The 13,877-nt window shown below is 41.3% G+C and overlaps 1 protein-coding gene across 8 annotated transcripts in view; it reads left to right on the top strand.

Annotated features, from left to right (window-relative positions):
• The window catches only part of AGRN (agrin), a 713,847-nt gene that overhangs the window by 609,420 nt on the left and 90,550 nt on the right, over positions 1-13,877 (top strand). For all 8 annotated transcript variants that reach the window (XM_077458091.1, XM_077458095.1, XM_077458096.1 and 5 more), the window contains one exon: positions 889-1,016. In XM_077458091.1, the coding sequence (XP_077314217.1) occupies positions 889-1,016 (128 nt within the window). The remainder of the gene's footprint in view (positions 1-888; positions 1,017-13,877) is intronic.

A 13,877-nucleotide genomic window follows, 5' to 3' on the forward strand; every position in this document is an offset into this window, starting at 1 on the left:
TCTACTTGTATTGTATTTTCGGACGACAACTATACTAACTAAACGAAAATCGTACAAGGAAAATTTTCATGCTTGTCCGATCGAATAATATTGGATGAACTGTCATGACTGGCTCTCAAAAGTAGTGCACACACGATCCAAAAATCGTACGATTCTCCCTTGGATGACAGTTTTGTACGATATTCGGATCGTGTGTATGGGCCATAAGTCATCTTCCTGCCATGGAGACTTTTCCAGCTGCACTGTCTACAATTATCAGTAAATAAAAAATCTTGACAGGAAGATTGAGCTTTCCCTGAGAACATGGGTGAAGAAATGTCATCATTATGTTTTTCAATAGAGGGCCTTAAGTCTGGTGGGTGACCCAACTGGTCAGCAAATAACCAAAACTGAAATACCAATTTTTGCCGATCTGACCCTATAGGTGCAACCTTTATTTTTTAACACCATGTGTCACATGGCATAAGAGCGATAACCATGGAAAGGAATGGGATTAGATTAACAAAAGACCCAGTGAGCTTTGCATTAATATGTATCACTTGTAACTGTCTACCTTTTCTTCTCTCCCTATAACCACCTACTTTGTCTTTCTTTGTGCCCAGCAAGTAAAGGTTTCGTATTAAGCCGCCTACTTTGGAAAATTGCTCTGTCTGGTAAAGTGCCATGCTACCTGCCCTCTCCTGCCACCTGATAAAGCAGCATACGCTCGATTACTAACCCTTCATAGTTCAGCCCTGTGCCATGCTACTAACCCAACACCTGGCACTGCCCATAATGCCTCTCACCTGATAGGCGGGAGAAGGGATGAGAATTAGGGTGATGTTCTTTATTGTATAGTCACTGTATTGCCAGAAATAAATCAAATGCTTATCTCTTTTCTTTCTGCAGAAACAAAAACGTTTGAAGGTGTCTTGATCATAGAAGAGCTAGAGAGTCAGGAGGTGTTTTATACCCCAGAGATGTCAGATTACAAGTCAGAGCTGTTTGGTGAGACAGCAAGAAGCATTGAGAACGCGGTGAGTAATCACTGTACCGGACACAGAGTACAGCACAGATCAATCAGCTGACCACCTGCCAAACACAGACCAAAAAAAAAGGGACGCAACAAGGTTTACCAGACCCTTTAAAATAGTAATGCAGTGCCTTTATACATCCAGTGCATCCAGTGCAATATAAAAAAAGTATATAGAACAGTACCAAGCCAATGTTAAAATATACACTGCTAAATGTAGAACCCATGTTCTTGGATACATAGTGCAGTACATTAGCCACTTTCCCATGATATAATGGTGTCCTATTGTTATGTCATCATGATAGGGTTGGCCAGAGACTAATGACGGATAGAAGGGTAGGAAGGAGGACTTCAGCTGCTATTTAAAAAGGTAGTGGTAGAGGGACACTGGACACAGATTTTTCACAGGTTATTAAAATGCAGAGAGAGTCATTAGTTGAGTCCAGTGTCCTGTATTCAGCAGCTCAACACAAAGACAGGGACCCCCTAGGAGAGGACATCCACCTGAGTTAAGAAATCCAAGTTTCATAGGTCAAAGTGAGCAGCAAAGAAAAAATTCTTAGGAATCCAAAGGCTTTATTGTTCATCTGGTTTAACAAGCAAAATACTTCCAACATGTTTCAGTGGCCTTACAATCCTCCTTCATCAGGGCTTGGTGAAATGGCAGAATGTTAAATGGACTTAAAATTACTACTGAACAGACTGATCTGCAGCCAGAGGATGCAAACCCCTTGCCACTTTTATTGTCAACACCAGCACTGACTGTTGGGTTTTTGTTGTGATCTTTAAGGATGGTTGAGAATGAACAACAACACAGTGCAAGCAGCTGGTCAAGGATGGCTTGTTGATGGCACTCTTGCACAGGGGTAACATGTTCTTTTTGCACATTGGTGCACTGCAGTTCATTCTATAATTTATGCCTGTTGTGGTAAGCTGCAATGGCCATGTATTGTTGTGTACTACCATGTGTTGTGGTGCGCTGTGATGCAAAAAATAATACAAGCACCTTTTTTGGTGCAATAGCCTATTTAAAGGAATGGTCTCCCATAACGCAACATATGTTAACATAGGGCATAGCATATATCAGTGCATGTATGATAATGCAGCTCAACGGTGAGAGCCTTCAGGTTTCTTCAGGAGTGCCTCGGCAAAATGCCTAAAAAATTATGATAAATTGTTCACAAGCTAGCGGGTGGATAAAGCCTGCCTTTAGTTACAGAAAGCCACAGGTTTCCTTTGTGCACCATTACAATCTCCCTGCCACTGGCCTTCTAACAACCAATTACATCATTGATGGATAAGGAGGACATTGGGCGCCTGCACAGCATCTGTGTTTGCCCATTGGGGTCATATTAGCTGAGCTAAGGAGAGAAGCTGATGGAGAAGAGAAACATTGGAATACTAGTCAGTGCCAATGCGCAAAGGTGTATTTATTTTGAAAAAAAAAATCACCTCTAGCGCTGGGTGTCTAAGCCCTTGTACACACGGTTGGAGATTCCGATGTAATGTGTCCTATCGGACCGTTTTGTCTGATATTTTGACTGTGTGTAGTCTCCATCAGACTGTTTCCGTCGGAATATCCGACGGACCAACTTTTCCAACTTGCCGGTAAAATTTTCAGACAAAATGCTCCAATCGGACATACTCCGATCATGTGTAGCCTACTCCGACGGACAAAGTGCCACGCATGCTCAGATCTAATTCCTACATCAAAGCTATTGGCTACTAGCCTGAACGTAATCCCGTCGTAACGAAATAACGTCATCACGTTATGTACAATCGGATTTTCCGACAACTTTGTCCGACCGTGTGTATGCAACAGTTTCGGACAAAATACATCGGACAAAATCCAACGGATTTGGTTGTCAGAATGTCCGACCGTGTGTACAAGGGCTAGGAGGTGTGGATGTTGCTGCATTGTGTAAAACGATTAGTTTGCTTTTTTACATTTTAGAATGGGGTGCAGTGTTGAGAAACACTGGTTTAGACACATTGAAACACACAACATCACTTGCCATGCCATTGTTTTTATTGGATATGGTTAGTTATATGCATTACCTTATGGAAAAAATGCAGGCTCAGTACATTATTTCGTACAAGAAAGTACATTCGGGGGCTCACAAAATCTAATAATGCATGCATTTCCACGTGCTGCAAATGCATTGTTACTGAGACCCTCTGGCAACAGGCTATATACTCTTGGCATAGCTACATTTTGGGAAATGGCAGGATCTTATCACAGGTCCCGAAAATGCTGAGAACATAATTTTAGAAAATGCACAATGAAAAACACATGAAAATGGGAGCACATCAGTGTGAAGCTAGCCTAAGGATCTGTTCACAACATGTACTTGCAGTAGCGCACGTTTAGTGCATTAATGCAGTTTGGTGGCATTCGTTATATATGGCACCACAACGCACTTGCCTAAGGACTTTGTGAATTGCATCACATCAACATCATTAACATGCATTGCCACATCCTGCATGGTGTAAACAGGCCCTTAAGCTCTTTGATTGCTTGTTATAAATTCTGGGCGCAAGTTCATTTAGGTAAACTGAGAGGCTTTTCTGACTTGCAATTGTTGTGTTCTCTGGACATAATTAACAGTTCTCTGATTCTTTTTGGCCTGGAGTTCTCTTCAGTAGTGTACACTGCACGTTTTCTTATGTACAATTTTCCCCAGTAAGCAACAAGCTTACAAAAAAAGCTATCAAAAAAAAGGTACAGGATGAGAATATTTTTGTAAGTCATATCTTAATACAGTATTTATGTTTTAAGACACAAAGTTAAGATTAGTTACATTTCCGTTCATTTAAACCTACACTTTGATGTCCTTATGTAGACACTGAATACATCCCACAGTGACAGTGTAGACGCTGTAACAGGTTGATTAAAAATGCCTTTTTTCGGGCCATGTTTGAGAGGAAAAGGCCAACCGCTTTGGTTACAGCCTTAACCAAAATAACAGTCGCTGTACGCTCAGCATTGTCAGATTGCAAAGGGCATAATTTAATTAACACCTTGTTAAACTGAAAAGCAATGGCAGTCAGAAAAAGTGAAAGAATTCTGCTTTTGACATTTCAAACTAAAGGGCATGTATTTTTTTTTTTTCCCTCTTCTATATTTCCTTGTTACTTTAATAACATGTGTGAATACTCATTGTGCACTTACTTTGAAGTTGTAACTCCAGTTATCCAATCTGAGAAAGCTCAAAGAGCTGTTTAAAATGCACCCTTTGCCCACACACGCTCTGCAAAAAAGCTGTATTAGTGAAGGCAACACAGCATCATGAATAGTCAATTGCTAATAAACGTAGTAAAGATGATAGTATAGATACACAAGATATTGTGTGTTTCGCTGGGTTAGTAGTTGAACAGGATTGAAGCTAAGGATCCCAGTATACTTCCCATTGTGGATTGAAATGAATACGGTTTGTATAAGATAGATGATACTATACTCAAAGCTTGCTGCACAGCAAGCCACTAATGCAGCTCTCAGACATAGCACAGGAGGTAAGGATTGTAAAGGGAGTGGATGGGCTTGGAAACAGGCATTACATAGAAGCCATAGTGAAACCCACTTAAAGGGGAAAAAAATACTGAAAACAGTTAAATTCAAGGCATACCTTGAATTATGATTATTACAATTAAGTGTGCTTATGTCACCTCTCAACAAAACTTTCAAGCCATCAAATGGCTGCTGTCATAGCTGATCACATGTACAGCACCATGGCAACTGCAGATTAAATAGAGGCTAAGATGGCAGCTTCCTTGTTTGGGGTAAGGTGCCTCAAAACTGACCCAGTGCTTGTGTTTTTTTTTTTTTTTTTTGATTGGGATTTTTCCAAAAGACTAGGAATACTGAGAGCCCTCAAAGACAGCAGGAATAGGCAACAATGCCTTCACTGGGTAAGGCATTGACACAATCAACATTGGATGAGCTATAAAGCTGTATTCAATCAGCAGATAATATTTAAAAAAAGGCTGAAAACCTTTACAAAGAGAAAGGAAAAGGTCGGACTCTACCATCAAGACCTTAGGAGGGGAAGCGGTGCGTTTGTGAACCAGTTACAGAACCTAGGCTGCAACTATACAGATACAACTATAACACAAAGATGACTAAAGGCTACAAGGTGTGTTCAACAGATCAAGAAGTCCCTAAAATAGCAGGAAGAAAGGGTGTGGAATGTGACACAGAGACAGATGGTTCGATCACTTTGAGTTTGCCCAGGGTGTTGGTATTTTCACCCCGCGAGTACCAGTCCTTGTAGCGGAAAGGCTGCATATAAGAGGAAAGTTCTTCCAGAGAGAAGGAATATTCCTTGAAGCGATGCCATCTAGTAACTAGACATCTAGTAGTGATGCCTCCAACTATTAGACTTAGAGTAGATTTAAAGTTCTGGACAATGCTGTCTGATTTCTGAAGGTTGAAGAGAGCCAACAGAGCCTGTTTAACTGCATTTATGTGAGGTGGTGTGGGGTAAATCCAAGCCTGCGAGCCACTAAGAGGCAAATATGGATCCATTGAGGCAGGCTTTTGCTTCTAGAGGGTTGTGATGAGGCTGTCATTGGTTCACAGCTGAAAATGCACAGTATAGAGTCTTTGGGAGCGTTAATCCTATGGACCTTATCTGACCCAATGCTTAAGATGTGGATATGGCTGTCAATGGCCTCAGCCAGCGCAGCTCTGCTCATACGCAGCATATCCACATCTGAAGCACTGGTTCAGTTTTGAGTGGCGTCTTACCCCACATATGTCCACACTTGTGAATTAGTGCCTGATGCCTCTTCTTTTTGTTATCCTCAAGCTTCGAGCAGCTTCTTTGGTTGTAAAGGATAGAAGGGCTTAGTTCTGCTTTAATCGTGCATACAAGGGTAAAATTTACTCCCCCCAAATCCATCCCAAGCTTATGGTTCATGTCCAATTATCCAAAAAAGTTGATTGGAATTTTTTTTCTTAATGTATTTAACCACAGTAAATGAAAGCTGTTCGGAATTGATTACTGTGATTTATACAATATCATAGATTTGTGTGCTTTTTTGTGGCTAAAATTTGCCGTATTGAATAATATCAGAAAAACCTAACGTGTATACACATCCAAAAGTTTTCTTTTTGTTTTGGCTATCGTAGGGAAGGGTTAAACCTCCTGCCAGTCTATTTTTAGCTGTCTGTGTACCATTGGATAATTTCTGTACACTTTTTTTATCCCAGTGGTGCAACAAGAATTATGCGGTAATCTCCCAAAAGTGAGGGAAACACCTCTCTCTCAGATAGTTGTCCCTGCAACAGATGTCCCCAAAGACAAGGGTAACCACTACAAATGGAATGGTGAATCTCCCCAGGGGGTCACAGACAGCAATAAAAACTTGACAAAGGGGCAAAACGTCCCCTACTCTTTCCAGAACAAAAAAAAAACGTGTTTAATTAAAAAAAAGCTACATTTCTGTTTACCTTTCGAGTTTACAATGATGGCATTTGCTGGTTGCATGTTTTCATGCCATCCTATCTGCTGCTGTAATCTTGTTCAGGTTGGGAATTGTAGTCAATTGTCCCCTTCTAATCTGTATATTAAATAGCTACAAATTTCAGAGGTGTACCATGGGGTGACTGATTCTTTGGGCCTTATTCAATACAACCATTGGCTCCAGTTGAGAGGACATATTTACAGTAAGTCATATACTGTGGAGTTTGTCTTCTCCTGCAAATGCTTTCTTACAAACAAACTTTGTTTCACCAAGAAACTTGTCTTCTATTTGAGCGATTTCATATGAGTATTAAATACAGTTGGATTTCAGTTACATCCACAGTTAAATAATTCCAAATATTTGAGGATCAGTATTTCTATATATATCTTGTGTAATGTGAAAACCTCTATGCAGTATTACTATTTATGCCAGGGCTCGACAAAACCCGGGCGCCAGGTCGCATTGGCGACTAGAAATAGCGACCTTGCGCCTGGGGCAGCACAGCTGGGGGTATCCTGTCTCTGTGGACCCCCCCAGCGTGATCGCGTCGGGCCGTTCCGCCGGCGGCCGAAAATTTAGGCCGCGGCTTTGAGGCCTTCTGCGGTCCTATGATTCCTTATGGAATCTGGCGCCCTCTTGTGGTCGCCGTTGGTATGACAAACCAGCAATGCCTCTGCCTATTTTATATTACCTGCCTCTTCTTCCCTTTATTTAGAACCCCCTAAACATTATATATATTTTTTATTCTAACACCCTAGAGAATAAAATGGTGGTTGTTGCAATACTGTCTGTCACACCGTATTTGTGCAGCGGACTCACAAGCGCACTTTTGTTGGGAAAAATAATTTAGTTAATAAAAAAATAAGACAACAGTAAAGTTAGCCCAATTATTTTTTATATTGTGAAAGATAATGTTACGCCGAGTAAATTGATACCCAACATGTCACGCTTCAAAATTGCACCCGCTCATGGAATGGCGACAAACTTTTACCCTTTAAAATCTCCATAGGCGACGTTTAAAAAAATTCTACAGGTTGCACGTTTTGAGTTACAGAGGAGGTCTGGGGCTAGAATTATTGCTCTCGCTCTACCGATCACGGCGCTACCTCCTATGTGTGGTTCGAACACCGATTTTATATGCGGGCAGGACAGGGCGCGTTTAAAAATTATTATTTTTTCTGCTTATTTTAACTTTTTTTTTTTTTCCCACTGTTCTTTTAAAAAAAATGTTGTGTCACTTTTATTCTTATTACAAGGAATGTAAAAATCCCTTGTAATAGAAAAAGCATGACAGGTCCTCTTAAATATGAGATCTGGGGTCAGAGAGACCTCGGATCTCATATTTACACTAAAATGCAATTGAAAAAAAATTGTCATTTGAAAAAAATTTATAAAATGTCCCTCTAAGAGCTATGGGCAATGACTTGGAGAGGGGGGGGGGGGCGGCGCTGCTATATTCCCCTCACTCCCCTCCATGTCAGGCCAGGGACAGGTCCGGATCGCCGTCACGGACCTGGCTCCTAAATTTTTAAGCTGGCTCCTAGATTCCAAGCAAATTTGTCAACCCCTGATTTATGCCCAATAAGAAACTATATGCTAAGATTAGAAGAGAAGGGCTGAAAGACACCTTCCCTGAACTGTTTGACCTGCAACCATTTGAACTGTCCTATGATCCATATCTGCTACTGTATGGGCGTTGTATTATGGCATCAAATCTTTTGGTATGACAATTGGAAGAGAATTTCTAAACTCTTGTGTTAATTTTACATGTTTGGTCTGTTGCATCCTTTTCATACAATTATAGGCTATAACTGTGGTACAGCCTGATGACTACTTTGACCCTTTATTTAATAAAACCATGATGGGTAGAAGTAAAGCCAAACTCCATCCAAGATGTGTTTTAGATATTGTAAAGAAGGGTTAATATCTTAGCCAGGTTACTTATTACAGCCTACGGCCAGTGGGGGAAAGGCCCCTGATCCTGAAGGCCCATAGAACCTTTGTTAAGTGCAAATATTCTTTCCATTGCCATTACCTTGAGCAAGTGTGTGATTACACTGCTTCTTTGGCGGGAGAGCAGACATACTATACAAGGGATAAGGGGTTAGGTCTCTATGAGGGGTTATAATGGTTGCAGATTTAGTTACTGGGGTGGGCATGTTAATTGCTTGGGGATCTATTGGGGGGTTTGGTGAATAATACAAAAGTGACATGGTGTGTTACTACCCTGTTAATCTGTGATCGCATGTGATAGACAATACCTGTGCCATGCCACAGCCATAAACCCTGTCCAACAATTTTCATGAAACAGATTGACAACATAGCATATCAAAAAATATAAAACAGGGATATGCAATTAGCGGACCTCCAGCTGTTGCAAAACTACAAGTCCCATCATGCCTCTGCCTGTCATGCTTGTGGCTCTAAGTCCTTGTACACACGGTCGGACATTCCGACAAAATCTGTCGGATTTTGTCCGAAACTTGTATTGCATACACACGGTCGGACAAAGTTGTCGGAAAATCCGATCGTACGTAACGTGACGACGTTATTTCGTTACGACGGGACTACGTTCAGGCTAGTAGCCAATAGCTTTGGTCTAGGAATTTGATCTGAGCATGCGTGGCACTTTGTCCGATCGGAATTCTCTACACACAATCGGACAAAGTCCGATCGGATCATGTTGTCGGAAAGTTTTATAGCCCAGCTCTAAAACTTTAACCGTCGGATATTCCGATGGAAACAGTCCGATGAAGCCCACACACAGTCGGATTATCCAAAAACACGGTCCGATCGGACATTTTCCGTCGGAATGTCCGACCGTGTGTACAAGGGCTAAGCCCCTGTACACACGGTCGGAGATTTCGACAACCAAATCCGTCGGATTTTGTCCATCGGATCTTGTCCGAAACTGTTGCATACACACGGTCGGACTAAGTTGTCGAAAAATCCGATCATTCAGAACGTGATGACGTAATTTCGTTACGATGGGACTACATTCAGGCTAGTAGCCAATAGCTTTGATGTATGAATTTGATCTGAGCATGCGTGGCACTTGATCCGATCAAAATTCTCTACACATGATCGGAGTATGTCCGATCGAACCAGTTGGTCGGAAAATATTTCCAACAAGTTGGAATCAGTCCGATGCAGACCACACACAGTCAGATTATCCGACAACACGGTCCGATAGGACACATTCCGACGGATTCTCCGACCGTGTGTACAAGGGCTAAGAGTCTTGCTATGCCTCATGGAAATTGTAGTTCTGCAACAGCTGGAGGTCCGCTAATTGCATATCCCTGATATAAAATCTTCTTTATTTCAATCCATTCAGGTAGTGGGGAACAGTACACAAATGTTGGCGTGTTTCAGACCTGATGAACTTTTATCATTTTTTATGACCAAAGCCCACCAGGGTTGAAGCATATCAATTCTTGTGTGTTGTTCCCCAACTGCATGGATTAAAATATAATATTTTTTTGTTTTTGACATGCCGTGCTGCCGACCTGTTTCATGCAGATGGGGTTTGGCGTTTGCTTTGAAGCCCAAGTTGGGGATTTTATCTTATGAATATATGGGCAAAAAAAATTGTATTTACCTATAAAGACTCTGCACTCTAGCCTCTGAATGTTTCTATGTACAAGTATTGAAAAATGGCAGCCAGCGTTTTGTACAGATCCTTTAAATAAGCAGCAGATCACTCTATGCTTGAAATGCAGAACTGTTTGTGTTTTGCCTTTAATATTGAAGCTCAGGGCCAATAAATGTTTTCTTTACAGCAGCTTTTTTTTTTTTTTTTTTTTTGTGGACAACAAAGCTTGTGCCAGGACAGCTGAAGAAGTGGCAGTACTGTTGAAGAGGTGATAAGGGATTTGAAGCTGTGTAGTCATTGCAATGTTTGAGATAATATTTTAGAATCCCTTCTATGAAGTGCAATCCAAAAGATAGAGATCAAACCTTGTCTCCAGGTTTATCTCCCATCTGCTTGCTTTATTTTTTTATGATGTCTTTTATTTTGCTGGTGTGCCTTTTTACTTTGTTTTTCAAAGTCCCTTGTTTCGGCTAACCCACGAACAGATGAGGTAGCTGCCTGCATTGTACCAGTTATAAATGCTTATTGAAATATATGACAGTGCTTCTTTACCAGCACAACACATGCAAAGAAAGGCAAAGAGAAATGGGATGGTTTGGAAGCTCCCTCTGGTGGTTCAGTGCTGGACTGAACACTCGTGTTTCTTGATTGGTCAAAAATTAAAGTTTTAATAGCTCTGGCACATTGTACAACAGTCATTTGATTATTGTCATCTGGAGCAGTAGGGATGTGTATGGCGGTATCGTAGACCTCAGTGAAAACTCTTGTCAGAATAATTAAACAGAAGATATCAATGGAGTTGGGGATTTTTCGGCACCATGCAGTGTTGTCACTTATGCAGGAAATGGATCAGCAACACTTTCACTGTGAGGATCATCATGTATGCATTCCGATACAGAAAGGGACATAAACAGCATTGGGCTCCCTAAATACACATTGGTTTGATTTTAACATAGGCAATGATTGGCTTTTGTCCATACTTACACTTTAAATGTGACACTGGACAGCACAAAGGTATACATACATATAACATGTGGGCTGATACGATTATAATTTAGGACTACTTTTTTGTTCTCTTTTTGAGCAGTTCCCTTTTAAGTCTGCTCTTCTGACAATTTGACAGAAAACTGAGAGACATAGGGGGTTATTTACTAAAGTAAAATCCAATTTGCGCTGGAAGTAAAGTAGCTGTAGATTCGAGGGGAACATGCAAGAAAAGTAAAAAAACAGCATTTTAGCTTGCACATGATTGGATGATAAAATCAGCAGAGCTTCCACTCATTTCAGATCTTCCCCTCAGATTTACAGGTACTGCACTTCCAAGTGCACTTTCAGCGCAAAGTGGATTTGCCTTTTCATAAATAACCTCCATTCTGTTATATCTTTTCTTATCCTCTGTCTTCACAATTAGATTTCTACTTTCTCTTTGTCATTCCCAGACACTGCTATTCCCTTCACTTCCTTACTACTGAGAGAGCATTTAATCTCTGTCTGCCGTATGTCCAGTCACTAGAGAAATAGTTTGTTATCATCTCCTCCAGTTATGTCCTAGAAGGATTACTGCTGGTATTGTTCTCCTTGGTGCTAGTTTTTGGGCTAATTAGGAAGAGGTATCTGAAAGCTTGAGATTATGTTTCATCCATCTGTGGGATACATGTAACACAGATGTGATTGGAGGAAAGAACGGAACCCACTTTTCCATCTTCTGGTCTAGAAGAATGGCCTTTATTACCGTGCGTAAGACCTAAAAGGAAAATATCAATGCCTAAATAAATACATTAATCTTCTGCTGGGACAATAATAAGCAGCCTGTACAGACGTTTCTGCCTCTAGTCCTTTATTGATTTAACCAATTACTTGCAGACCAATATTTCCTTTTATATATCATTTAAAGCCCTTATGTCAGCTTGCTGCAGCTTGTTAGTATGAAAGGTGGTGGCCACAGGGGAGAACCCCGTATCTGCTGTATGTGCTAAAAGGTGCAAGCGGAAATATACATTGTGTCCATCTAGAAACCCATTTTTATTATCATGGGTCTGCATTTAAGTTACGAAGGTGTATCAATGATTAGCCTATGCTCCTGCCAACTAAGTTGTCTGGTGGACAAATACTAAAGAGGTAGCTATGGCGCTCACCTGCTGTTAATTATACCTAGTATCTGCAGGGAACTCACCTGCTAATGATTGTACCTTGTTGTTAAATTACTTACTGATAATTCTACACATAAATGAAATTAAGATATAAAAATGAAAAATAAAAATAAAAATTCCATATGTGCAATATACAAATAACAGTATGAATCGTGCATGAAAGTGTTACAGAAATACTGTTTTAAATTATCACTAAGTTACTGTATATTAGTGCAAAAAAATTCAATATACTTTCTATAGAAAAAAGTGCATATGTGCATTTGTACAAATCACATGATAAAAAGTGCTAAGTGCTTATGAAAGTGCCACAGTTTCAATATATACTGAAAAAAGTGTTACGTGCTTCTATAAGTGCCGCAATATGTAAATACGGTACTTTACATATTGTAAAGTCGCTAAATGAAAGTCGCTAAATAGAAGAATGCAAATGTAAGTTAAAGCGGGAGTCCACCGGGACTCCGCGTTTTTTTTTTTTTTTTTAAAAGCCAGCAGCTACAAATACTGCAGCTGCTGACTTTTAAAATAGTGACACTTACCTGTCCAGCGCGCCCGCGATGTCGGCACCCGAAGCCGATCGCTAGGTCGTCTGTCGGGTCCTGCCGCCGCCATCTTGGGTATGGGAATCAGGAAATGGAGCCTTTCGGCTTCATTTCCCGGTTCCCTACTGCGCATGCGCGAGCCGCGCGGCGCAATCCGGACGGTCCCCGCTGCCTCTGGGAACTGTGTGTTTCCCAGCAGGCAGCGGGGCACTTGCGCAAAGGGGCGGGCAGTTCCGGAAAGGGGCATAATCTACGCCCCTTTCCGCAGACAGCTATCCCGGAAGTGGGTGCAGTTACCTGGATTATCCAGGTAACTGCACCCCCCTCCCCCCTGAAAGGTGCCAATTGTGGCGCCGGAGGGGGGGGATTCCGATGAGCGGAGGTCCATTTTAGGGTGGACCTCCGCTTTAATACACAAATCCAGCAGCAGAAAATTTATATTGGAAAGTCCTTTCTGGAACAAAAGTGACAGTGTGCTTCAGTGCTCAGTGGCTTCCTGGATTGCAACCGGTGCGATTTCCGTGCATAAAGACAATATTTCGCACTCACCAGCTCCCCTACCCCTTAAGGGGTCAATGCGCCTCCACAGTGTAAGCCCCTGTGTCGCTATATGGAGCTGCTCCGGTTACCATCCAGTAGTTTCCCTCATTAAAAACAGAATGAAGCATACATAGTGTAATCCAGTTTAAAACCACATTTTATTAAGTGCATGAAATGCTACTCACAAAACGAAGGATGAAAAAAGCACCTCAATGTGTAAGCTGGTCACAGCATTTGAATTCACCGCCGCCGCCGCCGTAGTGAGAGAGTGTACACCTTAGGCCACGCCCTACGCGTTTTGTCATAGGACGTCGTCTGAAGCGCTTTTTTTTATCTCAAAATTTTTTTGAGCGTCCGTAGCGCACCTTAACCCCCCCCCCTTTTCTAAGTTGTCTGGTGGCACCTTTTTTCAAGAGCTAGACATGGCATGAAGATAATAGTGAAGTGTTAACTGAGTCCAGTGACACACTTGCCTCTTTAGTTTCAATGTGGGGTGCATGCACATAATTGAGACAAATTCTCTGCTCTGGTACTGAGAGACAGTCTCAAAATTCTTTATACATTACCAATCTGTG

This window comes from Lithobates pipiens, unplaced genomic scaffold (assembly GCF_037356315.1).
Source record: "Lithobates pipiens isolate NorthernLeopardFrog02 unplaced genomic scaffold, aLitPip1_a1.2 Scaffold_27, whole genome shotgun sequence".
In the NCBI taxonomy this organism is placed as follows: domain Eukaryota; kingdom Metazoa; phylum Chordata; class Amphibia; order Anura; family Ranidae; genus Lithobates; species Lithobates pipiens.